Source organism: Myiozetetes cayanensis, unplaced genomic scaffold (genome assembly GCF_022539395.1).
Source record: "Myiozetetes cayanensis isolate MyiCay16 unplaced genomic scaffold, myiCay2020 scf130, whole genome shotgun sequence".
NCBI classification, from domain to species: Eukaryota; Metazoa; Chordata; class Aves; order Passeriformes; family Tyrannidae; genus Myiozetetes; species Myiozetetes cayanensis.
Genome location: NW_026086938.1, coordinates 76,560 through 103,163, shown reverse-complemented (window position 1 = coordinate 103,163; position 26,604 = coordinate 76,560). Strand labels below are relative to the sequence as shown.

The window sequence follows — 26,604 nt, the reverse complement described above, 5'->3', positions numbered from 1 at the left end:
CCACCTCCATGGCCCAGCTCTCGGAGGGCGCCTTGTAGACCACGTTGACCTTGCCGTGGATGTAGGAGAGCTGCATGTCCTCGCACTCGTCCACCAGGAAGAGCTCCAGAGGGTCCGAGGTGGCCCCCAGCACCGTGTCCGAGCCCGGGCAGAACCAGTGCGCGTGGAACATCTGCCCGCTGCTGTCCTCCCACATGGCTGTCACCCTGGGGGGGAGGGAAAAAAAGGGTTTGGGGACATCCAGAAATGTCCCCTGGGTAGGAGGGGAGAGGGAGGGGTGCCCACCTGGCCAGGTAGAGGGGCTTGGTGGGGTCGTCGGGGCTGACGGAGACGCAGTCGCCGACCTCCAGCGTCTCCGAGTCGATGCAGACGCGCTGGTAGTAATCCTTCTTGCCATCCCTCTGGGGGGGAAAGGGAGGAAAGGGGGGTTAATAATCCTTCTTATCATCTCTCTGAGGGGATGAGGGGGTGAGGAGGAGGGTAGGGGGGTAATAATCCTTCTTGCCATCTCTCTGGGGGAAGGGTTAATAATCCTTCTTGCCATCCCTCTGGGGGAAAAAGGGCGTTAATAATCCTTCTTATCATCTCTCTGGGGGGAAAGGGGTAATAATCCTTCCTGCCATCTCTCTGGGGGGATGAGGGGGTGAGGAGGAAAGGAGGGGCAGGGAGATGGCAGGGGGGTAATAATCCTTCTTGCCATCTCGCTGGGGGGGGAAAGGGGAGGAAAGGGGGGTGATAATCCTTCTTGCCATCTCTCTGGGGGAAAGGGGTAATAATCCTTCTTGCCATCTCTCTGGGGGAAAGGGAGGAAAGGGGGGTGATAATCCTTCCTGACATCTCTCTGGGGGGACAGGGGGTGAGGAGGAGGAAAGGAGGGTAATAATCCTTCTTGCCATCTCTCTGGGGAAAAAGGGGGAGGAAAGGGGTGATAATCCTTCCTGTCATCTCTCGGGGGGAAGGGTCAGGAGGAGGAGAAGGGGGTGATAATCCTTCCTGTCATCTCTCTGGGGGGATGGAGAGGGTGAGGAGGAGGAAAGGAGGGTGAGGAGGAGGAAAGGAGGGTCAGGAGGAAGAAAGAGGGGTAATAATCTTTCTTGTCATCTCTCTGGGGGGACAGGGGGGTGAGGAGGAGGAAAGGGGGTGAGAGGGGAGGAAAGGAGGGTGAGGAGGAGAAAGGGGTGAGGAGGAGGAAAGGGGGTGAGGAGGAGGAAAGGCGGGGAGGAGGAGGAGCAGGAGGGTAATAACTCCTTCTTGCCATCTCTCTGGGGGAAGGGGGTCAGGAGGAGGAAAGGGTGATAATCCCTCCTGCCATCTCTCTGGGGGGACAGGGGGGTAATAATCCTTCTTATCATCCCTCTGTGGGGATGGAGAGGGTGAGGAGGAGGGTAGGGGGGTAATAATCCTTCTTGCCATCTCGCTGGGGGGAAAAAGGGGAGGAAAGGGGGGTAATAATCCTTCTTGTCATCTCTCTGGGGGGATGGAGAGGGTGAGGAGGTGGAAAGGAGGGGCAGGGAGATGGCAGAGGGGTAATAATCCTTCTTGCCATCTCTCTGGGGGAAAAGGGGAGGAAAGGGGGGTCAGGAGGTGGAAAGGAGGGGCAGGGAGATGGCAGGGGGGGAGTAATCCTTCTTGCCATCTCGCTGGGGGGGGAAAGGGGAGGAAAGGGGGGTCAGGAGGAGGAAAGGGGGGTCCTGCCTGGTCTGGCCTGGGTGGGCTCTCCCTCCTGGATGGGCTCTGTCACCTGGATGGGCTCCCCCATCCACGAGATCCACCTCTGGTGTCACCTGGATGGGTTCCCTCACCTTTGATGGGTTCCCCTTAGTCTGGTCTCACCTGGACGGGGTTCCCTCACCTGGATGGTCTCCCCCACCCATGAGATCCACCTCTGATGTCACCTGGACGGGGTTCCCTCACCTGGATGGGGTTCCCTCACCTGGATGGTCTCCCCCACCCACGAGATCCACCTCTGGTGTCACCTGGACGGGGTTCCCTCACCTGGATGGTCTCCCCCACCCATGAGATCCATCTTTGGCCTCACCTGGATGGGGTTCCCTCACCTTTGATGGGTTCCCCTTAGTCTGGTCTCACCTGGATGGGTTCCCTCACCTTTAAGGACTCCCCCACCCATGAGATCCTTTAAGGGCTCCCCCACCCACGAGATCCACCTCTGGTGTCACCTGGATGGGTTCCCTCACCTGGATGGTCTCCCCCACCCACAAGATCCTTTAAGGGCTCCCCCACCCACGAGATCCACCTCTGGTGTCACCTGGATGGGGTTCCCTCACCTTTGATGGGTTCCCCTCAGTCTGGTCTCACCTGGATGGGTTCCCTCACCTGGATGGGTTCCCTCACCTGGATGGACTCCCCCACCCATGAGATCCTTTAAGGGCTCCCCCACCCACGAGATCCACCTTTGGTCTCACCTGGATGGGGTTCCCTCACCTTTGATGGGTTCCCCTTAGTCTGGTCTCACCTGGATGGGTTCCCTCATCTTTGATGGGTTCCTCTACTGTGGTCTCACCTGGATGGGGTTCCCTCACCTGGATGGGCTCCCCCACCCATGAAATCCTACTCTGGTCTCACCTGGATGGGTTCCCTCACCTGGATGGGGTTCCCTCACCTTTATGGTCTCCCCCACCCACAAAATCCACCTTTGGTGTCACCTGGATGGGGTTCCCTCACCTGGATGAGCTCTCCCACACATGAGATCCACCTCTGGTGTCACCTGGATGGGGTTCCCTCACCTGGAGATGTTCTCTCACCTTTGATGGGTTCCCCTTAGTTTGGTCTCACCTGGATGGGCTCCCCCACCCATGAGATCCACCTTTGGCGTCACCTGGACGGGGCTCCCTCACCTGGATGGGCTCCCTCACCTGGATGGGCTCCCCCACCCATGAAATCCTACTCTGGTCTCACCTGGATGGGGTTCCCTCACCTTTAAGGTCTCCCCCACCCACAAGATCCACCTCTGGTGTCACCTGGATGGGTTCCCTCACCTTTAAGGTCTCCCCCACCCACAAGATTCACCTCTGGTCTCACCTTGACGGGCTCCCCCACCCAGCAGATGCGACTCTTGTTCTGCTTCTTCTTCCTGCCCTGGAGCATCTTCTTGGGCGAGGGCACCTCGGGGACGTTGTCGTCGACCTCCTCATCCTCATCTGCCTCCCTCACGGCCAGGTTGGGACACCTGGGCACGGATTGGGGGGTGGGAAAGTCACCAGGGAGGGGACAAGGGGGTGGGATGATGGGGGGGTTGTTGGGGGGTGGGACATGGTCACCTCCTCTGCAGGCAGGCCTGCTTGCTCCTCCCGCTGCCCCCGAACTTCACCATGTTCTGGCAGGCCTTGCACTTGCCACACTCGGGCTGTTGGCACACCTGGGGTGGGCACAGGGGGGGTGGGTGACGCTGGGATCGCGGTGTCACCCCCACCAGGGAGCAGGGTGGGGCCTCTGGGAGGGACCCAGGGAGTGACTGGGGTGGTTGGGGTTGAACTTTGAGATCCCAACATTGAACACCAGGAGGGGTTAATTTGGTTGGTCAAGGCTGGAAAAGCCCTCCAAGTCCAACCAGCCCAACCCAGGACAGGAGGTGGATGAAGGTCCCTTCCAACCTTGATCAACCAACAAGCCCAACCAGCCCAACCCAGGACAGGAGGTGGATTTTGGTTGACCAAGGTTGGCATTGGCCTTCAATACCGACCAGCCCAACCCAGGACAGGAGGTTGATGCTGATCAAGGTTGGAAAAGCTCTCCAAGCCCAACCAGCCCAACCCAGGACAGGAGGTGGATGAAGCTCCTTGACCAATTTTGCTTGACCAAGGTTGGAAAACCCCTCCAAGCCCAACCAACCCAACCCAGGACAGGAGGTTGATGCTGATCAAGGTTGGAATTGACCTTCAAGCCCAACCAGCCCAACCCAGAACAGGAGGTGGACGAAGCTCCTTGACCAATTTTGCTTGACCAAGGTTGGAAAAGCCCTCCAAGCCCAACCCAGAACAGGAAGTTGGTTTTGGTTGACCAAGGTTGGAAAAGCTCTCCAAGACCAACCAGTCCAATCCAGAATGGGTTAATTTGGTTGGTCAAGGTTGGGATTGACCTTCAAGACCGACCAGCCCAACCCAGGACAAGAGGTTGATGTTGGTCAAGGTGGGAATTGACCTCCAAGATCCACCATTGAACCCCAGGATGGGTGGGATTGGATGGTCAAGGTTGGGATTGACCCTCAAGATCCAGCATTGAACCCCAGGATGGGTGGGATTGGATGGTCAAAGTTGGGATTGACCTTCAAGACCAACCAGCCCAACCCAGGACAAGAGGTAGATAAAGCTCCTTGACCAATTTTGCTTGACCAAGGTTGGAAAACCCCTCCAAGCCCAACCAGCCCAACCCAGGACAGGAGATTGATGTTGGTCAAGGTGGGAATTGGCCTTCAATACCGACCAGCCCAACCCAGGACAAGAGGTGGATTTTGGTTGATCGAGGTTGGAAAAGCTCTCCAAGCCCAACCACCCCAACCCAGGACAGGAGGTGGATTTTGGTTGATTGAGGTTGGAAAAGCCCTCCAAGCCCAACCAGCCCAACCCAGGACAGGAGGTGGATGAAGGTCCTTGACCAATTTTGGTTGACCAAGGTTGGAAAAGCCCTCCAAGTCCAACCAACCCAACCCAGGATGGGTTAATTTGGTTGACCAAGGTTGGGATTGACCTCCAAGCCCAACCAGCCCAACCCAGGACAGGAGATTGATGCTGATCAAGGTTGGAAAAGCTCTCCAAGCCTGACCAGCCCAACCCAGGACAGGAGGTGGATGAAGGTCCTTGACCAATTTTGCTTGACCAAGGTTGGAAAACCCCTCCAAGCCCAACCAGCCCAACCCAGAACAGGAGGTGGATAAAGCTCCTTGACCAATTTTGCTTGACCAAGGTTGGAAAAGCCCTCCAAGCCCAACCAGTCCAACCCAGGACAGGAGGTTGATGTTGGTCAAGGTTGGAAAAGCCCTCCAAGCCCAACCCAGGACAGGAAGTTGGTTTTGGTTGACTGAAGTTGGAAAACCCCTCCAAGTCCAACCAGCCCAACCAAGGACAAGAGGTTGATGCTGATCAAGGTTGGAAAACCCCTCCAAGTCCAACCAACCCAACCCAGAACAAGAGGTGGATAAAGCTCCTTGACCAATTTTGCTTGACCAAGGTTGGAAAACCCCTCCAAGCCCAACCACCACCACCACCCTGCCCCCAAAAAAAACCCCCAGGGGAGGTGACCTCCCCATGGGACGGCCCCACCACCCCCTCCCGGTGCCGGCACCTCGCAGACGCCGCAGCGCCGGCGCTTGGTGGAGTTCTCCTTGTCCTCCTCGCGCTCGTCCTTCTCGATCTGCTCCGAGAAGAAGGTGTCGAAGATGTGGTACACCAGCTTGGTGGTGGTGGCCTTGGTGGGCCCCCGCTCCTTGTCGATGCGCGTGGGGTGCCGGATGGCCTGGCGCCGCACGGCCCGCCTGGGGACACGGGCACGGCGCTCAGGCCACGCTTTTGGGTGGGCTTTCCCAAGTTTGGGAGGGTTTTCCCGGTTTTGGGAGGGTTTTCCTGGTTTTGGGAGGGTTTTCCCAAGTTTGGGAGAGTTCTCTTAATTTTAAGAAGAGTTTTCCCAGTTTTGGGAGGGTTCTTTTAATTTTAAGAAGGGTTTTACCACTTTTGGGAGGGTTTTCCCAAGTTTGGGAGGGTTTTCCAAATTTTGGGAGAGTTCTCTTAATTTTAAGAAGGGTTTTCCTGGTTTTGGGAAGGTTTTCCCAAGTTTGGGAGGGTTTTCCCGCTTTTGGGAGGGTTTTCCTGGTTTTGGGAGGGTTTTCCCAGTTTTGGGAGGGTTTTCCCGCTTTTGGGAGGGATTTCCAAATTTTGGGAGGGTTTTCCCAGTTTTGGGAGGGTTCTCTTCATTTTAAGAGGGTTTTCCCAGTTGTAGGAGAGTTTTCCCACTTTTGGGAGGGTTTTCCCACTTTTGGGAGGGTTTTCCCAATTTTGGGAGGGGTTTCCAAATTTTGGGAGGGTTTTCCCACTTTTGAGAGGGCTTTCCCAGTTTTGGGAGGGTTTTCCCACTTTTGGGAGGGTTTTCCAAATTTTGGGAGGGTTTTCCCAATTTTGGGAGGGTTCTTTTAATTTTAAGAAGGGTTTTCCCACTTTTGGGAGAGTTCTTTTAATTTTAAGAAGGGTTTTCCCACTTTTGGGAGGGTTCTCTTCATTTTAAGAAGGGTTTTCCCAAGTTTGGGAGAGTTCTCTTAATTTTAAGAAGGGTTTTCCCAGTTTTGAGAGGGTTTTCCCGGTTTTGGGAGGGTTGTCCCAGTTTTGGGAGGGTTCTCTTAATTTTAAGAAGGGTTTTCCCAGTTTTAGGAGGGTTTTCCCAAGTTTGGGAGGGTTCTTTTAATTTTAAGAAGGGTTTTCCCAGGTTTGGGAGGGTTTTCCCAAGTTTGGGAGAGTTCTTTTAATTTTAAGAAGGGTTTTCCCACTTTTGGGAGGGTTCTCTTCATTTTAAGAAGGGTTTTCCCAGTTTTAGGAGGGGTTTCCCGGTTTTGGGAGGGTTCTCTTAATTTTAAGAAGGGTTTTCCCAGTTTTGGGAGAGTTTTCCCAGTTTTGGGAGGGTTTTCCCAGTTTTGGGAGAGTTCTCTTAATTTTAGGAAGGGTTTTCCCACTTTTGGGAGGGTTGTCCTGGATTTGAGAGGGTTCTCTTAATTTTGGGAGGGTTTTCCCACTTTTGGGAGGGTTGTCCCAGTTTTGGGAGGGTTCTCTTCATTTTAAGAAGGAGTTTTCCCAGATTTAGAGAGAGTTTTCCCCACTTCTTTGGGAGGATAGTTTTTCCCACTTTTGGGAGGAGTTCTTACTAATTTTAAGAAGGGTTTCCCAGGTCTAGGATGGGTTTCCCACTTTTGAGAGGAGCTTTCCCAGTTTTGGGAGGTTCTCCCACTTTTGGGAGGGATTTTCCCAAGTCTGGGAGAGTCTCTCTTTAATTTTACGAAGGCGTCTTCCCAGTTTTGAGAGGGTTTTCCGGTTTGAGGAGAGGTTTCCCAGTTTTGCCAGGAGAGGTTCTCTTAATTTTACAGGGTTTTCCAGTTTTGGGAGAGTTCTTTCCCAGAATTTCCTGGGGTGGGTTTTCCCACTTTTGGGAGGGTTCTCTTAATTTTAGGAAGGGTTTCCACTTTGGGGACGCTCTCTTAATTCTTAGGAGGGCTTCCAAATTTTGGGAGGGTCTTCCAAAATGTTAGGAGTGGCTTTCCCGGTGTGGAGGGTTTTCCCCAGTTTTGAGAGGTTTCAAATTTTGAGAGGGCTTTCCCAGTTTTGGGAGGGTTTTCCCACTTTTGGGAGGGTTGTCCACTTTGGGAGGGTTTTAGGGAGGGTTTTCCCACTTTTGGGAGGGTTCTCTTAATTTTAGGAGGGTTGTCCCAGTTTTGGGAGGGTTGTCCCAGTTTTGGGAGGGCTTTCCAAATTTTGGGAGGGTTTTCCACTTCTGGGAGGAGTTTTCCAGCCTGGGAGGGCTTCACTCTTGGGAGGGTTTTCCCGGATTTGGGAGGATTCTCTTCATTTAATAACTCAACCCTCAACCCAACCATCAACTCAACCTCCAATCCAACCCCCACCCCAAACCCCAACCCAACCATCAACTCAACTCCCAAGCATCAACCCAAACTCCAACCCAACCATCAACCCAACCCCCAACCCAACCCAACCCTCAACCCCCAACTCAACCCCCAACTCAACCCTCAACCCAACCCCCAACTCAACCCAACCCTCAAACCCCAACCCAACCATCAACCCAACTCCCAACTCCAACCCAACCCCCAACCCAACCATCAACCCAACCCCCAACCCAACCACCTCAACCCAACCCCCAACCCAACCCTCAATTCAACCCCCAACCCAACCATCAACCCAACCCCAACCCAACCATCAATCCAACCCCAACCCAACCCAACCATCAACCCAACCCTCAACCCACCCCCTCCTCCCAATCCCCACCAAAAACCCCGACAACGCCTCCCCCACCCCCAAACCCCCAAACCTTGTCCCCCCCATCCCACCTCTTGCCCAGGGTGACCCCAGCCAGCTTGATGAGGTCCTCATGCAGGGGTGATGAGCACGGGGCTCGTCGCTGTCTCCGGCCTCGTCGTAGCTCTCCACCTGCTCCACCACGAACTGGGCGTGGCGCAGCAGCGAATCCTCCGTGAACCGGTTGAAGTTCAGCCCCACGGGGGGCACCGTGGTCTGGGAGGGGAGTAGCAGGGTCAGGAAGGGTTGATTGACCCCTCCCCACCTCCCCAAAAATCGCCCGTTCCCGGTATCGGTCGGTGAAGGATCCGAACTCCAGGTCGAGGGGTCCCAGTTGTGACCCCCCCTTCCCCCACTGGGTGGGTTATCCCACCCTTTTCCATGGAAAAATCACTCCTGGTGTCCGGTCTGAGCCTCCCCTTGGGGGCACAGCCTGGAATCACGGCGTTGGTGGGGTTGGAAAAGCTCCCTTTTCCTGTCTCCAAGTCCTTTTTCCATGTCCAACCCCTTCTCCATCTCCAAGCCCTTTTCCATCTCCAACCCTTTTTCCATCTCCAAGCCCTTCTCCATCTCCAAACCTTTTCCATCTCCATCCCCTTTTCCATCTCCAACCCCTTCTCCATCTCCAACCCCTTTTCCATCTCCAAGCCCTTTTCCATGTCCAACCCCTTTTCCATCTCCAAGCCCTTTTCCATCTCCAACCCCTTTTCCATCTCCATCCCCTTTTCCATCTCCAACCCCTTTTCCATCTCCAACCCCTTTTCCATCTCCAAGCCCTTCTCCATCTCCAACCCTTTTCCATCTCCAAGCCCTTTTCCATCTCCAAGCCCTTTTCCATCTCCAACCCTTTTCCATCTCCAACCCCTTTTCCATCTCCAAACCCTTCTCCATCTCCAGCCCCTTCTCCTGCTCTCCAACCCCTTCTCCTGCTCTCCAAACCCTTCCCCTGCTCTCCAGACCCTTCTCCTCCTTCTCCAGCCCCTCCTCCTGCTCTCCAACCCCTTCTCCTGCTCTCCAAACCCTTCCCCTGCTCTCCAGACCCTTCTCCTGCTCTCCAGACCCTTCTCCTGCTCTCCAGACCCTTCTCCTGCTCTCCAGATCCTTCTCCATGTGCTCCAGACCCTCCAAACTTGAGCAGGTCCTCTTAGCTGACGTCACCCCTGGGGACACCCTGGGGACACCCCTGGGGACACCCCTGGGGACACTGACCCTGGTGACCCCCCTGGTGACCTGGTGACCCCCCTGGTGACCTGGTGACCCCCCTGGTGACCCCCCCAGGTGTCCCCCACCTCGATCTTGTTGAGCAGGTCCTCGTAGCTGACGTCACCCCTGGGGACACCCCTGGGGACACTGACCCCAACACTGACCCCAACACTGACCCCAACACTGACCCTGGGGACACCCCTGGGGACACTGACCCTGCTGACCCTCCTGGTGACCCCCTTGGTGACCTGGTGACCCCCCTGGTGCCCTGGTGACCCTCCTGGTGACCCCTCCAGGTGCCCCCACCTCGATCTTGTTGAGCAGGTCCTCTTAGCTGACGTCATCCCTGGGGACACCCCTGGGGACACTGATCCTGGTGACCCCCCTGGTGACCCCCCTGGTGACCTGGTGACCCCCTGGTGACCCCCCCAGGTGTCCCCAAAGTGTCCCCCCCTCGATCTTGTTGAGCAGGTCCTCGTAGCTGACGTCACCCCTGGGGACACCAACCCCAACACTGACCCTGCTGACCCTCCTGGTGACCTGATGACCCTCCTGGTGACCCCCCCAGGTGCCCCCACCTCGATCTTGTTGAGCAGGTCCTCGTAGCTGACGTCACCCCTGGGGACACCCCTGGGGACACTGACCCCAACACTGACCCCAACACTGACCCTGGTGACCTGGTGACCCTCCTGGTGACCTGGTGACCCCCCTGGTGACCCCCCTGATGACCCCCTGATGACCCCCCTGGTGACCTGGTGACCCTCCTGGTGACCCCCCCAGGTGTCCCCAAAGTGTCCCCCACCTCGATCTTGTTGAGCAGGTCCTCGTAGCTGACGTCACCCCTGGGGACATCCCTGGTGACCTGATGACCCTCCTGGTGACCTCCCTGTGACCTGGTGACCCTCCTGATGACCTGATGACCCCCCAGGTGACCCCCCAGGTGTCCCCCACCTCGATCTTGTTGAGCAGGTCCTCTTAGCTGACATCACCCCTGGGGACACTGACCCTGATGACCCTCCAGGTGACCTGATGACCCCCCTGATGACCTGATGACCCCCCAGGTGACCCCAAAGTGTCCCCCACCTCGATCTTGTTGAGCAGGTCCTCGTAGCTGACGTCAGGGTTGTTCTGCAGGAACTCCACCACGATCTTGCTCATGTAGATCTTCTCCTGCATGAGGGCGAAGGTGGGCGCGTACTCCTCGCTGGGCTCCATCAGGATGTAATCCGCGAACGCTGCGGCCCAAAAAAACACGGAATTCCGGCCCGGAAAACCGGGAATTCCGTTAAAAACCCATCGGGGAGGAGCTGCAGGTGGAGGTTGTGAGGGTGGAGAGCCCGACAGGGGGAGGGGGAGGGAAAAAGAGGGGGGAAAGGGGGAAAAAGGGGAGGAAAAAGGAGGGAAAGAGGGGAAAAAGGGGAGGAAAAAGGGAGGAGGAAGAGGGAAAAGGAGGAAGAAAAAAGGGGGAAAAGGGGAAAGAGGGGAGGAAAAAGGGGAAAGGATGGAAAAGGGGGAGGAAAAGGAGGGAAAAGGGAGGAAAGAGAGGGAAAGGGAGGAAAGGAGGAGGAAAAAGGGAGGAAAAGGAGGAAAAAGAGGGGAAAAGGAGGGAGGAAAGAGGAGGGAAAGGGGGAGGAAGAGGAGGAAAGGGAGGAGGAAAAGGGGGAAAGGGGGAGGGAAAGAGGAGAAAGAGGAGGAAAGAGGAGGAGGAAAAGAGGGAAAAGGGGGAGAAAGGAGGGAAAAGGAGGAAGAAAAGGGGAAAGGATGGAAAAGGAGAAGGAAAAGGAGGGAAAAGGGGGAAAAAGGAGGGGAAAGGAGGAGGAGGAAAAGGGGGAAAAAGGAAGGAAAAGGGGGGAAAAGAGGGGGAAAAGGGGGAAAAGGAGGGGAGGAGGAAAAGGAGGAGGAAAAGAGGGGAAAGGGGGAGGAAAAGAGGGAGAGGGGAGGAAAAAGGGGGAAAAAGGATGGAAAAGAGGGAGAAAAAAGGGGGGAAAATGGGAGAGGAGAAGGAAAGGGGGGAGGAAAGGGGGGAAAGGAGGAGGAAAGGGGGAAGGAGGAGGAAGAGGGGAGGAAAGGGGGGAAAAGGGGAGGGAAGAGGAGGGAAAAGGCAAAAAAAACACCTAAAAGGCCAGAAAATAGCCAATAAAGGTCAAAAATTAGGCCACGAAAGGCCAAAAAGTAGCCCAAGAAAGGCCAAAAAATAGCCAAAAAAAGACCAAAAAACACCCAAAATGGCCTAAAAACAGCCCCAAAAAAGGCCAGAAAACAGCCAAAAAAAAAGCCCAAAAAAAGCCCAAAAAAACAGCCCAAAAAGGCCAAAAAAAACCCCCCAAAAAATGATTAAGAACAGGCCCCACCTGTGCTGAAGCCGATCAGCGCCTTCTCCCCGCCGTCGAAGCCCGTGATCCACCAGGCGTTGATGGGCCCCAACTTCTTGGCCCTCACCCCTCCTGCAATCCAAAAAAATAAAACCCCACCCCAATCAATTCCACCTCCTGCCAGAACCCCCCCAAAAACACCCCAAAACCACCCCAAATTTCCCATTCCTCACCGTCCAGGCAGGGGTTGTCGTCGTAGATGGGTTTGACGGCGCCGCTGAAGAAGAGCTCGACGTTCCTCTCGATGAGCCCGGTGTCGAAGGGGCACAGGTGGCCCTTCCTGTCGTAGACACTGCCAGAAAAACACCCCAAAAAAGTGACATTCCCATCCCCAGGGATCCCTGTAGATGGTGGGGATTTTTTTATCCCCCTCTCTGGATTTTTTATCCCCCTCCCCCTCGATTTTTTATCCCCCTCCCTCTCGATTTTTTATCCCCTCCCTCTCGATTTTTATCCCCCTCCCCCTCGATTTTTATTCCCCCTCCCTCTCAATTTTTATCCCCTCCCCTCGATTTTTATCCCCTCCCTCTCCATTTTTTATCCCCTCCTCTTGATTTTTATCCCCTCGATTTTTTATCCCCCTCCCTCTCCCCGAGCCCGGTGTCGAAGGGGCACAGGTGGCCCTTCCTGTCGTAGACACTGCCAGAAAAACACCCCAAAAAAATTGACATCTCCATCCCCAGGGATCCCTGCAGATGGTAGGATTTTTTAATCCCCCCCCCTCTCCATTTTTTATCCCATTCCCTCTCGATTTTTTATCCCCCTCCCTCTCCATTTTTTATCCCCCTCCCTCTCAATTTTTTATCCCCCTCCCTCTCGATTTTTTATCCCACTCCCTCTCGATTTTTTATCCCCCTCCCTCTCAATTTTTTATCCCCCTCCCTCTCCATTTTTTATCCCCCTCCCTCTCCACGAGCCCGGTGTCGAAGGGGCACAGGTGGCCCTTCCTGTCGTAGACACTGCCAGAAAAACACCCCAAAAAGTGACATCTCCACCTCCAGAGATCCCTGCAGATGGTGGGGGTGGGTTTTTTATCCCCCCCTCCACCTCAGGGCTCACCTGAAGGAGGTGACTTTGTGCTGGGGGAGGTCCTCGTAGCTCTCGAAGCCGTCCTCGTTGGCGTCGAAGAGGGACAGGCGCTCGTCCGTCAGCATCTCCGGCTCCTCCAGCTGCCAGGGAAGGGGGGAAAAAACATGGATTCAGCTGCCAGAGGGGGGATTTGGGAATGGGGAGGTTTGGGGGGGTTGGGTTCACCAGGGGGCTTTTTTTTTGGTTACTCAGTGATAGCAAAGGTGCTTATATATGGAGAAATACGGTACATAATTGATATATTTTATAATTCTATTCTCTACTTAAATACAAGTAAAACCTTGGTATTATATACATAATTACACATCATTATCCATATTGTATACTTATATGAAGTATTACAAAATTATATTTATGATTTATATGATTTCTGGTTTTTTGGCTACTCAGTAATAGCAAAGGTGCTTATATATGGAGAAATACGGTACATAATTTTGATTATGATATATATCATAATATATATGATATATTATGATATATTTTATAATTCTATTCTATATTTAAACACAAATCAGACCTCGGTATTACATACATAATTACACATCATTATCCATATTGTATACTTATATGAAGTATTACAAAATTATATTTATGATTTATATGATTTCTGGTTTTTTGGTTGCTCAGTGGTGGCAAAGGTGCTTATATATGAAGAAATACGGTACATAATTGATATATTTTATAATTCTATTCTATACTTAAACACAAGTCAGACCTCGGTATTATATACATAATTATACATCATTATCCATGTTGTATACTTACATGAAGTATTCATGAAATTATATTTATGATTTATATGATTTCTGGTTTTTTGGTTGCTCAGTGGTGGCAAAGGTGCTTATATATGGAGAAATACGGTATAAATTAATATATAATTCTATTATATATTTAAATATAAAGCAAATCTCAACATCATATATGTAAACTATGCAGATATTGTATAACTATGAGTATTCATAAAATTATATTTATGATTTATATGATTTCTGGTTTTTTGGCTGCTCGGTGGTGGTGAAGGTGCTTATATATGGAGAAATACGGTATATAATTGAAATATAATTCTATTATATATTTAAATATAAAGCAAATCTCAACATCATACATGTAAACTATATAGACATTGTATATTTCTATGAAAGTTCATAAAATTATATTTATGATTTATATGATTTCTGGTTTTTTGGTTGCTCAGTGGTGGCAAAGGTGCTTATATATGAAGAAATACGGTACATAATTGATATATAATTCTATTATATATTTAAATATAAAGCAAATCTCAACATCATATATGTAAACTATGCAGATATTGTATAATTCTATGAGAATTCATAAAATTATATTTATGATTTATATGATTTCTGGTTTTTTGGCTGCTCGGTGGTGGTGAAGGTGCTTATATATGGAGAAATACGGTACATAATTGATATATAAATTCTATTATATATTTAAATATAAGTAAATTTCAACATTGTATATGTAAACTATTTATAGAAAACTATATAACGATATTAAATGGTGCTTATATGAAATTATATATTGACATTAAATGTTTATATGTAATTATATAGTGATATTAAATATTATATGAAATTATCTCTTGATATTAAATGATAAATTAAATTATATATTGACATTAAATGTTTATATGTAATTATATAGTGACATTAAATGTTTATATGAAATTATCTCTTGATATTAAATGACAAATGCAATTATATATTGACATTACATGTTTATATGTAATTATATAGTAATATCGAATATTTCTATATTAAATTTATATAAAAAATTATATGGTGATACTATATTATACACAAAATTATAGTGACATTAAATTATGTTTTATGAAATTATGTCTGTTGATATTAAAGGATAAATGAAATTATATATTGACATCAAGTGTTTATATGAAATTCTATAGTGACATTAAATGGTGATTTATGAAATTATCTCTTGATACTAAATAGTAGATCAAATTATATATTGACATTAAATGTCTACATATAATTATATAGTGATATTAAATACTTATATGAAATTATCTGTTGATATTAAAGGATAAATGAAATTATATATTGACATCAAGTGTCTATATAAAATTATATAGTGGTATTAAATGATGTTATATGAAATTATGTGTTGATATTAAAGGATAAATGAAATTATATATTGACATTAAATGTTTATATGAAATTATACAGTGATATTACATGATATTTATATGAAATTATCTGTTGATATTAAATGATAAATGAAATTAAAATGAAATTATTCCCCTTACGGCGTCGTCGGGATCCCCTTGGAAGAACTTGAGGTCGGGGTCGTCCAGGTACTGCCGGCACTCCACGCACTTGGGAGGGGTGGTCTGAGGGAAAGGGGACAATTCCAGGGATTATCCCGCCCTTCCACCACAAAAATCCCGGATTTTTCCATCGGGAACGGCCCCGGATGCTCCAAATTCCAACCCCCCTACCCCAAAAAAATCAAAAAAATTCCATTCTGGGATGAGCTGGGAAGGGTTTGGATTGACCCCCACCCTGGGGGAGCTCATCCCAAAAAATTTGGGATGAAATAATAAGGGATGAGATGGAAAAATAAGGGATGGAATGAAATAATAAGGGATGAAATGAAATAATAAGGGATGAGATGGAAAAATAAGGGATGAGATGAAAAAATAAGGGATGAGATGAAAAAATAAGGGATGAAATGAAAAAATAAGGGATGGAATGAAAAAATAAGGGATGAAATAAAAAAATAAGGGATGAAATGAAATAATAAGGGATGAGATGAAAAAATAAGGGATGAGATGAAATAATAAGGGATGAGATGAAAAAATAAGGGATGAAATAACCCCAAAAATGGTTGGAAAAGGGGGAAAAAGGGACCAGGATAATCCACCCACCCTGGGGAGCTCATCCCAAAAATCTGGGGGGTTTTAAGGGATGAAAATAAACCCAAAAATGGTTGAAAAGGAGGGGAAAAAGGGAACAGGATAATCCATCCACCCTGGGGAGCTCATCCCAAAAAATTTGGGATGAAATAATAAGGGATGAGATGGAAAAATAAGGGATGAGATGGAAAAATAAGAGATGGAATGAAAAAATAAGGGATGAAATGAAAAAATAAGGGATGAGATGGAAAAATAAGGGATGAGATGAAAAAATAGGGGATGAAATGACCCCAAAAATGGTTGGAATGGGGGGAAAAAGGGAACAGGATGATCCACCCACCCTGGGGGAGCTCATCCCAAAAAATTTGGGATGAAATAATAAGGGATGAGATGAAAAAATAAGGGATGAAATGAAAAAATAAGGGATGAGATGGAATAATAAAGGATGAAATGAAATAATAAGGGATGAGATAAAAAATAAGGGATGAAATTAAAAAATAAGGGATGGAATGAAAAAATAAGGGATGAAATCAAATAATAAAGGATGAAATAACCCCAAAAAAAAGGTTGGAAAGGGGGAAAAAGGGAACAAGATGATCCACCCACCCTGGGGGAGCTCATCCCAAAAAATATGGGATGAAATAATAAGGGATGAGATGAAAAATAAGGGATGAGATGGAAAAATAGGCGATGAGATGAAATAATAAGGGATGATACGAAATAATAAGGGATGAGATGGAATAATAAGGGATGAAATGAAAAAATAAGGGATGGGATGAAAAAATAAGGGATGAGATGAAAAAATAAGGGATGAAATAACCCCAAAAATGGTTGGAAAGAGGGTAAAAAGGGAACAGGATGATCCAACCACCCTGGAGAGCTCATCCCAAAAAATGTGGGATGAAACAATAAGGGATGAGATGGAAAAATAAGGGATGAGATGAAAAAATAAGGGATGAAATGACCCCCAAAAATGGTTGGAATGGGGGAAAAAGGGAACAGGATGATCCACCCACCCTGGGGAGCTCATCCCAAAAATCTGGGGGGTTTAAGGGATGAAAATAACCCCAAAAATGGTTGAAAAAGGAGGGAAAAAGGGACTTACTTTGGCAGGGGTCGTGATTTTAACCTGAGGGATTTCGTCCCTGGGCTCCGACCTGGGAATGGGATAAAAATGGGATGAAGGGGTGGGAAAAGCCTGGGGGATGTTCCCCCCCCTTTCATCTCCCCTTACCCATCTTTGGCTTCCACTTTAATCCTTTTCTCGTCTTGTTCCTTGAAGAAAAAGCAGGGAAAATAAAAATAAACCCAGTGGGGAGAAAAAAAAAGTGGGGAGAGGATGAAAAGCAGAGAGGAAAAGGGGGAAAAAAAAAAACCTCCTGGATCCCAAAAAGTGGGGAGGGGGGGGAAAAAAAATCACCCCAAAACCAAAAAAAATCATCCCCAAAAAGTGGATTTTGGGGGCAAAAAGTGGATTTTTGGGGGACCCACCTTGTCCTCGGGCTCCTCTTCCTCCTCCTCCTCCTCCTTCTCCCGCTCGGCCTCCCCGTTGGCCTCCCCCGATTTCCTCTTGTGGGACCTGCTGGGATCGGGATTTTTGGAATTGGGGAGGGGGGGAATTCTGAGGTTTTTAGGGAAGGAAAGGGGAGCCCCTTCCCCCAAAAAAAGCCCCCTCTCCCCCTCCAAACTGACCCTTTGGAGAAGAGGCTGAGCAGGGTGGGCTGGCGGCCGGAGCTCCGCGTCACCCGGGAGCTGGAGGGAGACTCTGCCGGGGGAAAACGGGGGGAGAGAGGATGGAAAAGGGGACAGGGCGGGAAAAGGGAGGACCTTCACAGTCCCCCAGACCCCAAAAATGTTCTCCAGGGGATCCCTGATCTTCCATCCTGACAGGGGATCCCAAAACCCTTCCCCAGGGGATCCCTGATCTCCCATCCCAACAGGAGACCCCAAAACCCTTCCCCAGGGGATCCCCCATTCCACACCTCACCAGGAGAGCCAGGAGATCCCAAAACCCTTCCTGAGGGGATCCCTGCTCTCCATCCCAACAGGAGACCCCAAAACCCTTCCTGAGGGGATCCCTGATCTCCATCCCATCAGGAGATCCCAAAACCCTTCCTGAGGGGATCCCCACTCCCCATCCCACCAGCAGACCCCAAAACCCTTCCCGAGGGGATCCCCACTCCCCATCCCACCAGCAGACCCCAAAACCCTTCCCGAGGGGATCCCCACTCCCCATCCCACCAGCAGACCCCAAAACCCTTCCCGAGGGGATCCCACTCCCCATCCCACCAGGAAACCCCAAAACCCTTCCCGAGGGGATCCCCACTCCCAATCCCACCAGCAGACCCCAAAACCCTTCCTGAGGGGATCCCTGATCTCCATCCCATCAGGAGATCCCAAAACCCTTCCTGAGGGGATTTCCATTCCCAATCCCACCAGCAGACCCCAAAACCCTTCCTGAGGGGATTTCCACTCCCCATCCCACCAGCAGACCCCAAAACCCTTCCTGATGGGATCCCCACTCCCCATCCCACCAGCAGACCCCAAAACCCTTCCTGAGGGGATTTCCACTCCCAATCCCACCAGCAGACCCCAAAACCCTTCCCGAGGGGATCCCCACTCCCCATCCCACCAGCAGACCCCAAAACCCTTCCTGAGGGGATCCCTGCTCTCCATCCCACCAGCAGACCCCAAAACATTTACCAAGGGGATTTCCACTCCCCATCCCACCAGCAGACCCCAAAACCCCTCCTGAGGGGATCCCCGATCTCCATCCCAATAGGAGATCCCAAAACCCTGCTCTCCATCCCAATAGGAGAACCCAAAACCCTTCCCCAGGGGATCCCTGATCTCCCATCCCAACAGGAGAGCCAGGAGACCCCAAAACCCTTCCTGAGGGGATCCCCGATCTCCATCCCAATAGGAGATCCCAAAACCCTGCTCTCCATCCCAACAGGAGACCCCAAAACCTTTCCTGAGGGGATCCCCAATCTCCCATCCCGACAGGAGATCCCAAAACCCTGCTCTCCATCCCAATAGCAGATCCTAAAACCCTTCCTGAGGGGATCCCCACTCCCCATCCCACCAGCAGACCCCAAAACCCTTCCTGAGGGGATCCCCACTCCCCATCCCACCAGCAGACCCCAAAACCCTTCCCGAGGGGATCCCCGATCTCCACCCCATCAGCAGACCCCAAAACCCTCCCCAAAGGGACCCCCTTTTTTTACTTCTGCCCTCGCCGTTCTTGGACCGGCTCCGGCTCCTCCGGGAGCCCCTCCTGGCCCTCGGGGCGGGGCCCAGCAGGGACTGCGGGTGGGGGGACGAGGAGGAGGATGAGATGATGATGAAGATGAAGATGAGGATGATGAGGATGAGGCCACCCCTTCCTCCATGTCCTCATCGTTGTCGCTGCCGTAGCCGTTGGTGGCGGCCCCGGTGGCCACCGAGAGCTCCCAGTGCAGCAGGGCCTTCACCTGGGCCAGGTAACGCTCCTGGAGGGGATGGGGGTGGGAAAAATTGGGATAAACAGCCCCAAAAACTGGGATAAACAGCCCCAAAAATGGGATAAACCCCCCTGGATCAATGGGGGGGACAGGGGGGTGCAGGGATGGAAGGGACTGAGGAGAGCTCCCGGTGCAGCAGGGCCTTCACCTGGGCCAGGTAACGCTCCTGGAGGGGATGGGGGTGGGAAAAATTGGGATAAACAGCCCCAAAAACTGGGATAAACACCCCTAAAACTGGGATAAACACCCCCCAAACCAAGATAACCCCCCCAAAAATGGGACTGGGGGGACAGGGGGGTGCAGGGAAGGAGGGGACTGAGGGGAGCTCCCGGTGCCTTCACCTGGGCCAGGTAACGCTCCTGGAGGGGATGGGGGTGGGAAAAATTGGGATAAACACCCCCTAAAATTGGGATAAACACACCCAAAACCGGGATAAACCCCCCCTGGATCAATGGGGGGGGTCCAGGGAAGGAGGGGACTGATGGGAGCTCCCAGTGCAGCAGGGCCTTCACCTGGGCCAGGTAACGCTCCTGGAGGGGATGGGGGGGGGGGAAAAATTGGGATAAACAGCCCCAAAAACCGGGATAAACACCCCCAAAACTGGGATAAACACCCCAAAAACTGGGATAAACCCCCCCTGGATCAATGGGGGGGACAGGGGGGTGCAGGGATGGAAGGGACTGATGAGAGCTCCCAGTGCAGCAGGGCCTTCACCTGGGCCAGGTAACGCTCCTGGAGGGGATAGGGGTGGGGAAAACTGGGATAAACACCCCCAAAAACTGGGATAAACACCCCCAAAATCAGAATAAACCCCCCCTGGATCAATGGGGGGGATCCAGGGAAGGAGGGGACTGAGGGGAGCTCCCAGCACCTTCACCTGGGCCAGGTAACGCTCCTGGAGGGGATGGGGGTGGGAAAAATTGGGATAAACACCCCCAAAAACTGGGATAAACACCCCCAAAACTGGGATAAACACCCCCAAAACTGGGATAAACACCCCCAAAACTGGGATAAACACCCCCAAAACCAAGATAACCCCAAAAATAGGACTGGGGGGACAGGGGGGTCCAGGGAAGGAGGGGACTGAGGGGAGCTCCCGGCGCCTTCACCTGGGCCAGGTAACACTCCTGGAGGGGGTGGGGGTGGGAAAAATTGGGATAAACCCCCCCAAAACTGGGATAAACCCCCCCAAAACTGGGATAAACACAGGGGGGGACAGGGAAGGGGGGCACTGACCTCGGAGAGCTCGCGGCGACTCAGTTTGGCCTCCAGTTCCGCCAGCTGCCGAAGAGCCTCGGCCTGAGGGGAAACAAAACCCCCTCAGTCCCCATGGGGGGACACCCAGGGGACACTGGGGACACTGGGGACACTGGGGGGACACAGGGGGACACAGGGGGACACAGAGGGGACACTGGGGACACTGGGGGACACAGGGGATAGAGGGGACACAGGGGACACTGGGGACACTGGGGACACTGGGGACACTGGGGGACAGAGGGGACACAGGGGGGACACTGGGGGACAGAGGGGGACACAGGGGACACAGGGGACACAGGGGACACAGGGGGACACTGGGGGGACACTGGGGGACATTGGGGGACACTGGGGACACAGAGGGACACTGGGGACAAAGGGGGACAGAGGGGGACAGAGGGGACACAGGGGACACTGGGGGGACACAGGGGACTGAGGGGACAGAGGGGACACAGGGGGACACAGGGGGACAGAGGGGGACATGGGGGACACAGGGGACACAGAGGGACACAGGGGACACTGGGGGACAGAGGAGGACACAGAGGGGACACAGGGGGACAGAGGGGGACACTGGGGACACTGGGGGGACACGGGGGATGCTGTGGGACATGGGGACAACTCACATGGGGAGGGAGGGAATGGTGGGGACAGGGACACCAGAGGGACAGAGGGACACAGGGGACACTGTGGGACACACAGGGACATAGAGGACACTTTGGGGACACTGGGGGGACACAGGGGGACACAGGGGGACACAGGGGACAGAGGGGACACTGGGGACAGAGGGGGACACTGGGGGACACAGGGGGACACAGGGGACACGAGGGGACACTGGGGACACAGGGGACACAGAGGGGACACTGGGGGACACGGACATTGGGGACACAGGGGACAGAGGGGACACAGGGGGACAGAGGGGGACACAGGGGACACAGGGGACACAGGGGACAGAGGGGGACACAGGGGGACACAGGGGACACAGGGGGACATGGGGGACACAGGGGACACAGAGGGACACAGGGGACACTCTGGGGACACTCTGGGGACACTGTGGGGCATGGAGGGGACAGAGGGGACACTGTGGGACACAGAGGGACACAGGGGACAAAGGGGACACTGGGGACACTCTGGGGACACTGTGGGGCACAGAGGGGACAGAGGGGACACTGTGGGGGCACCCACACCCCCCTACACCCCCCCCAAAATTTGGGGAGGGGGGCTCACCTTCTCACTCAGGGTCTCCTCATCCCTCTCCAGGTCCTGCAGCCTGTGGGGACACCGGGGGGGTCACCACGAGGGGTTTTGGGGTCACCACACGAAGGGACACCCCAAAACTCCAGGAGGGGTCTGTCCCGTTCCCAACCCCATCCCAGCTCCAGGGAATCCCATCCCAACTCCAGGGATTCCATCCCTGACCCCATCCTAGCTCCAGGGACCCCATCCCTGACCCCATCCCAGCTCCAGGGGGTCTGTCCCGTTCCCAACCCCATCCCAGCTCCAGGGGTCCCATCCCTGATCCCATCCCTGACCCCATCCCAGCTCCAGGGATCCCATCCCTGACCCCATCCCTGACCCCATCCCAGCTCCAGGGGGGTCTGTCCCGTTCCCAACCCCATCCTAGCTCCAGGGACCCCATCCCTGACCCCATCCCAGCTCCAGGGATCCCATCCCTGACCCCATCCCGGCTCCAGGGATCCCATCCCTGACCCCATCCCGGCTCCAGGGGGGTCTGTCCCATTCCCAATCCCATCCCAGCTCCAGGGATCCCATCCCTGACCCCATCCCTGACCCCATCCCTGACCCCATCCCAGCTCCAGGGATCCCATCCCTGATCCCATCTCTGACCCCATCCCAGCTCCAGGGGGGTCTGTCCCATTCCCAACCCCATCCCAGCTCCAGGGGTCCCATCCCTGACCCCATCCCAGCTCCAGGGGGGTCAGGGTAGGGTTAGGGGGGTCAGGGCAGGTTGGGGGGCCAGGGCAGGGCTGGGGGTCAGGGTAGTGTTGGGGGTCAGGGCAGGGTTGGGGGGTCAGGGCAGGGTTGGGGGAGGTCAGGAGCAGGTTTGGGGAAGTCAGGGGGCAGTGTTGGGGGGGTCAGGGGCAATGTTGGGGGGTCAGGGTAGTGTTGGGGGTCAGGGCAGGGTTGGGGGGTCAGGGCAGGGCTGGGAGGTCAGGGCAGGGGTTGGAGGTCAGGGCAGTGAGGGGTCAGGGCAATGTTGGGAGGTCAGGGCAGTGTTGGGGGTCAGGTCAGGGTTGGGGTCAGGGCAGTGTTGGGGGTCAGGGCAGGGTTAGGGGGTCAGGGCAGTGTTGGAGGTCAAGATAGGGTTAGGGGTCAGGGCAATTTTGGGGAGTCAGGGCAATGTTGAGGGGTCAGGGCAGTGTTGGGGGTCAGGGCAGGGTTAGGGGGTCATTGCCAGGGCTGGGGTGTCGGTGTCGTTGGGGGGTTGTCACTGATATTTGGGGTGAGGTCACTGATATTTGGGGGGGGCCAGGGCTATGAGGGCTGTCATTGATATTTGGGGGGGCTGCCACTGATATTAGGGTGGGGTCACTGATACTTGGGGGGGTTGTCACTGATATTGATGTGAGGTCACTGATATTTAGAGGGGCTGTCACTGATATTGGGGGGTTGTCATTGATATTGGGGGGACTCAAGGCTATGGGGGTTGTCACTGATATTGGGGGGGATCAGGGTTTGGGGCTGTCACTGATTTTGGGGGCTGTCACTGATTTTGGGGGCTGTCACTGACATTTGGGGGAGTCAGGGCTATGGGGGCTGTCACTGATATTTGGGGGGGCTGTCACCAGTATTTGGGGGGGTCGGTACTATGGGGCTGTCACTGATATTGGGGGTGTCACTGGTATTTGGGGGTCAGGGCTATGGGGGCTGTCACTGGTATTTGGGGGTAAGGGCTTTGGGGTTGTCACTGATTTTGGGGGCTGTCACCACAGTATTTGGGGGGGGTCAGGGCTATGGGGGCTGTCACCGGTATTTAGGGAGGTTGTCACTGCTCTGGGGGCTGTCACTGATATTGGGGTGAGGTCACTGATATTTGGGGGCTGTCACCTGTATTTGGGGAGCTGTCACCGATATTTGGGGGGGCTGTCACCGGTATTTGGGGGGGCTGTCACCGATATTTGGGGGTTGTCACTGATATTTGGGGGGGCTGTCACCGGTATTTGAGGGTTGTCACTGCTATGAGGGCTGTCACTGGTATTTGGGGGGGCTGTCACTGATATTTGGGGGGGGTCAGGGCTTTTGGGGTTGTCACTGATATTTGGAGGGGCTGTCACTGCCATTGGGGGCTGTCACTGATATTTGGGGGTGAGGTCACTGATATTGGAGGCTGTCACCGGTATTTGTGGGGGTCAGGGCTATGGGGGCTGTCACTGATATTTGGGGTGAGGTCACTGATATTGGGGTGAGGTCACTGATATTTGGGGGCCTGTCACCGGTATTTGGGGGGGAGGTCAGGGCTATGGGGGCTGTCACTGATATTTGGGGGGCTGTCACTGCCACTGGGGGCTGTCACTGATATTGGGGTGAGGTCACTGATGTTTGGGGGGCTGTCACTGACATTTGGGGGGTTAGGGCTATGAGGGCTGTCACTGATATTGGGGTGAGGTCACTGGTATTTGGGGGGTCAGGGCTATGAGGGCTGTCACTGATATTTGGGGGGCTGTCACTGATTTTGGGGGGTTGTCACTGCCATTGGAGGGGTTGGGGCTATGGGAGGTGTCACTGATATTGGGGGAGTCAGGGCTATGGGGGCTGTCACCGATATTGGGGTGAGGTCACTGATATTGGGGGCTGTCACCGATATTTGGGGGCTGTCACTGATATTTGGGGGCTGTCAACGGTATTTAGGGGTTGTCACCGGTATTTGGGGGCTGTCACCGTTATTTGGGGGTCAGGGCTATGGGGGCTGTCACTGATATTTGGGGGCTGTCACTGCCACTGGGGCTGTCACTGATATTGGGGTGAGGTCACCGATATTTGGGGGCTGTCACCGGTATTTGGGAGGTCAGGGCTATGGGGGCTGTCACTGATATTGGGGTGAGGTCACTGACAATGGGGTGAGGTCACTGATATTTGGGGGCTGTCACTGATATTGGGGTGAGGTCACTGATATTTGGGGGCTGTCACTGATATTGGGGGGCTGTCACCGGTATTTGAGGGGTCAGGACTATAGGGGGCTATCTCTGATATTTGGGGGGGCTGTCACCGGTATTTGGGGGGGGGGTGTCACCGCTAGGGGGGCTGTCACTGGTATTTGGGGGGGTTTATCACTGCTCTGGGGGCAGTTCTGGACTCACCGTCGGCGCAGCTCGGCGGGCAGCGGGGCCGGGGGCAGCGGAGCGGCCCGGGCCGGCATCGGGGCGGTGGTACCGGGAACGGGAACGGGAACGGCACCGGGAACGGGAACGGGGAACGGCACCGGGAACGGGGCCGGGTTTAGGAGCGGGAACGGCACCGAGGGAGGGAGCGGAGCCGGGAGCGGGAACAGGAACGGCACCGGGAGCACCGGGAGCACCGGGAGCACCGGGAGAGGGATTTGGGATCGCGATTGGGGCCGGGTTTGGGATAGGGATTGGGATCGGGGCTGGGATCGGGATCGGGTTTAGGAGCGGGAGCGGGTTTGGGATAGGGATCGGGATCGGGGCCGGGTTTAGGAGCGGGAGCGGGTTTGGGATAGGGATTGGGATCGGGGCCGGGTTTGGGAGCGGGATTTGGGATAGGGATCGGGGCCGGGTTTGGGATCGGGATTGGGATCGGGGTTGGGATCGGGGCCGGGGCTGGGATCGAGGGCCAGGTTTAGGACCAGGGAGCAGGTTTGGGATGAGGATCAGGGCCGGGATAGGGATCGGGATAGGAGATCCAGAGCGGGTTTGGGATCGGGATCGGGGCCGGGGCCGGCACCGGGAGCGGGTTTGGGATCAGGAGCGGGTTTGGGATGAGGAGCGGGTTTGGGATCGGGATCGGGGCCGGGATAGGGATCGGGATAGGGATCAGGAGCGGGATCGGGACCGGGATAGGGATCGGGATAGGGATCAGGATCGGGATCGGGATCAGGACCAGGATCAGGGCCAGGGCCGGCACCAGGGAGCAGGTTTAGGATGAGGATCAGGGGCCGGGATAGGGATCAGGATAGGGATCAGGAGCAGGTTTGGGATCAGGATCAGGGCCGGGGCCGGCACCGGGAGCGGGTTTGGGATCAGGAGCGGGTTTGGGATGAGGATTGGGGCCGGGATAGGGATCGGGATAGGGATCAGGAGCGGGTTTGGGATCGGGATCGGGACCGGGATCGGGGCCGGGGCCGGCACCGGGAGCGGGTTTGGGATGAGGAGCGGGTTTGGGATGAGGAGTGGGGCCGGCACCGGGAGCGGGTTTGGGATGAGGAGCGGGTTTGGGATGAGGAGCGGGGCCGGGGCTGGGATCGGGATAGGGATCAGGAGCGGGTTTGGGATCGGGATCGGGACCGGGATCGGGGCCGGGGCCGGCACCGGGAGCGGCGGCTTCGCGCGGAAACGGGCGGCGGGGGCGGGGCGGCGCCGGGCCGGACCATCGCGCGGGGCGCGCGGGGGGAGCCGGGCCCCACCATCCCGGGGGGACGGGGGAAAAAAGCGACGCAGAGAGCTCCCCCCCCCGCACCGAGAGGGAACCCGAGAAGGGGTCGGGAGCACCGGGGGGATGTCCCGGGAGCACCGGGGAGGTCCTGAGGGACGATTCGGGCCGGCCCCGGTGGGGCTGAGGGGGGGTCGGGGAACGAACCACTGTGAGGGAACCTGAGAGGGGTGGGAAAGGGCGGGAAGTTCCACTGAGGGACGGTTGGAAAGTACCACTGAGGGGAAATGGGGGGGGGAACAGGCCCTGTCATGGGGTTGTACCACTGTGGGGAGGGGGGGAGTAGGGCTGTACCACTGTGGGAGGGTGGGGGGAGTAGGGCTGTACCACTGTGGGATTTTCCTGGTTCAGGGGGGATTCCCTGGACCCCAAAATCCACGAGGGGTGGGGGGGTCCCCGTGACAATGGGGGGGGTCCCTGTGCCCATTAAGGGGGTCCCTGTGCCCACTTTAGGGGTCCCTGTACCCATTTTGGGGGTCCCTGTGCCCATTGTGGGGGTCCCTGTACCCATTTTGGGGGTCCCTGTACCCATTTTGGGGGTCCCTGTACCCACTGTGGGGGTCCCTGTACCCACTGTGGGGGTCCCTGTACCCATTCTGGGGTCCCTGTGCCCATTGTGGGGGTCCCTGTACCCATTTTGG

General features: G+C 54.0%; 1 protein-coding gene across 1 annotated transcript; it reads right to left on the bottom strand.

Moving 5' to 3' along the window:
- On the bottom strand, positions 1 to 25,140 carry DNMT1 (DNA methyltransferase 1; the record flags this gene model as incomplete). Its single annotated transcript, XM_050308825.1, is given in 21 exon segments — positions 1 to 206; positions 286 to 401; positions 3,040 to 3,187; positions 3,279 to 3,376; positions 5,299 to 5,488; positions 8,057 to 8,096; positions 8,099 to 8,240; positions 10,311 to 10,462; positions 11,579 to 11,671; positions 11,773 to 11,891; positions 12,659 to 12,768; positions 14,973 to 15,056; positions 16,687 to 16,738; positions 16,816 to 16,856; positions 17,073 to 17,160; positions 17,274 to 17,346; positions 18,809 to 18,917; positions 18,920 to 19,072; positions 20,321 to 20,383; positions 21,563 to 21,605; positions 24,655 to 25,140. Coding segments are annotated over 21 exon segments (2,179 nt in total), but the record flags the coding sequence as incomplete, so codon positions are not given.
- Between the last annotated feature and the right edge of the window lie 1,464 nt (positions 25,141 to 26,604).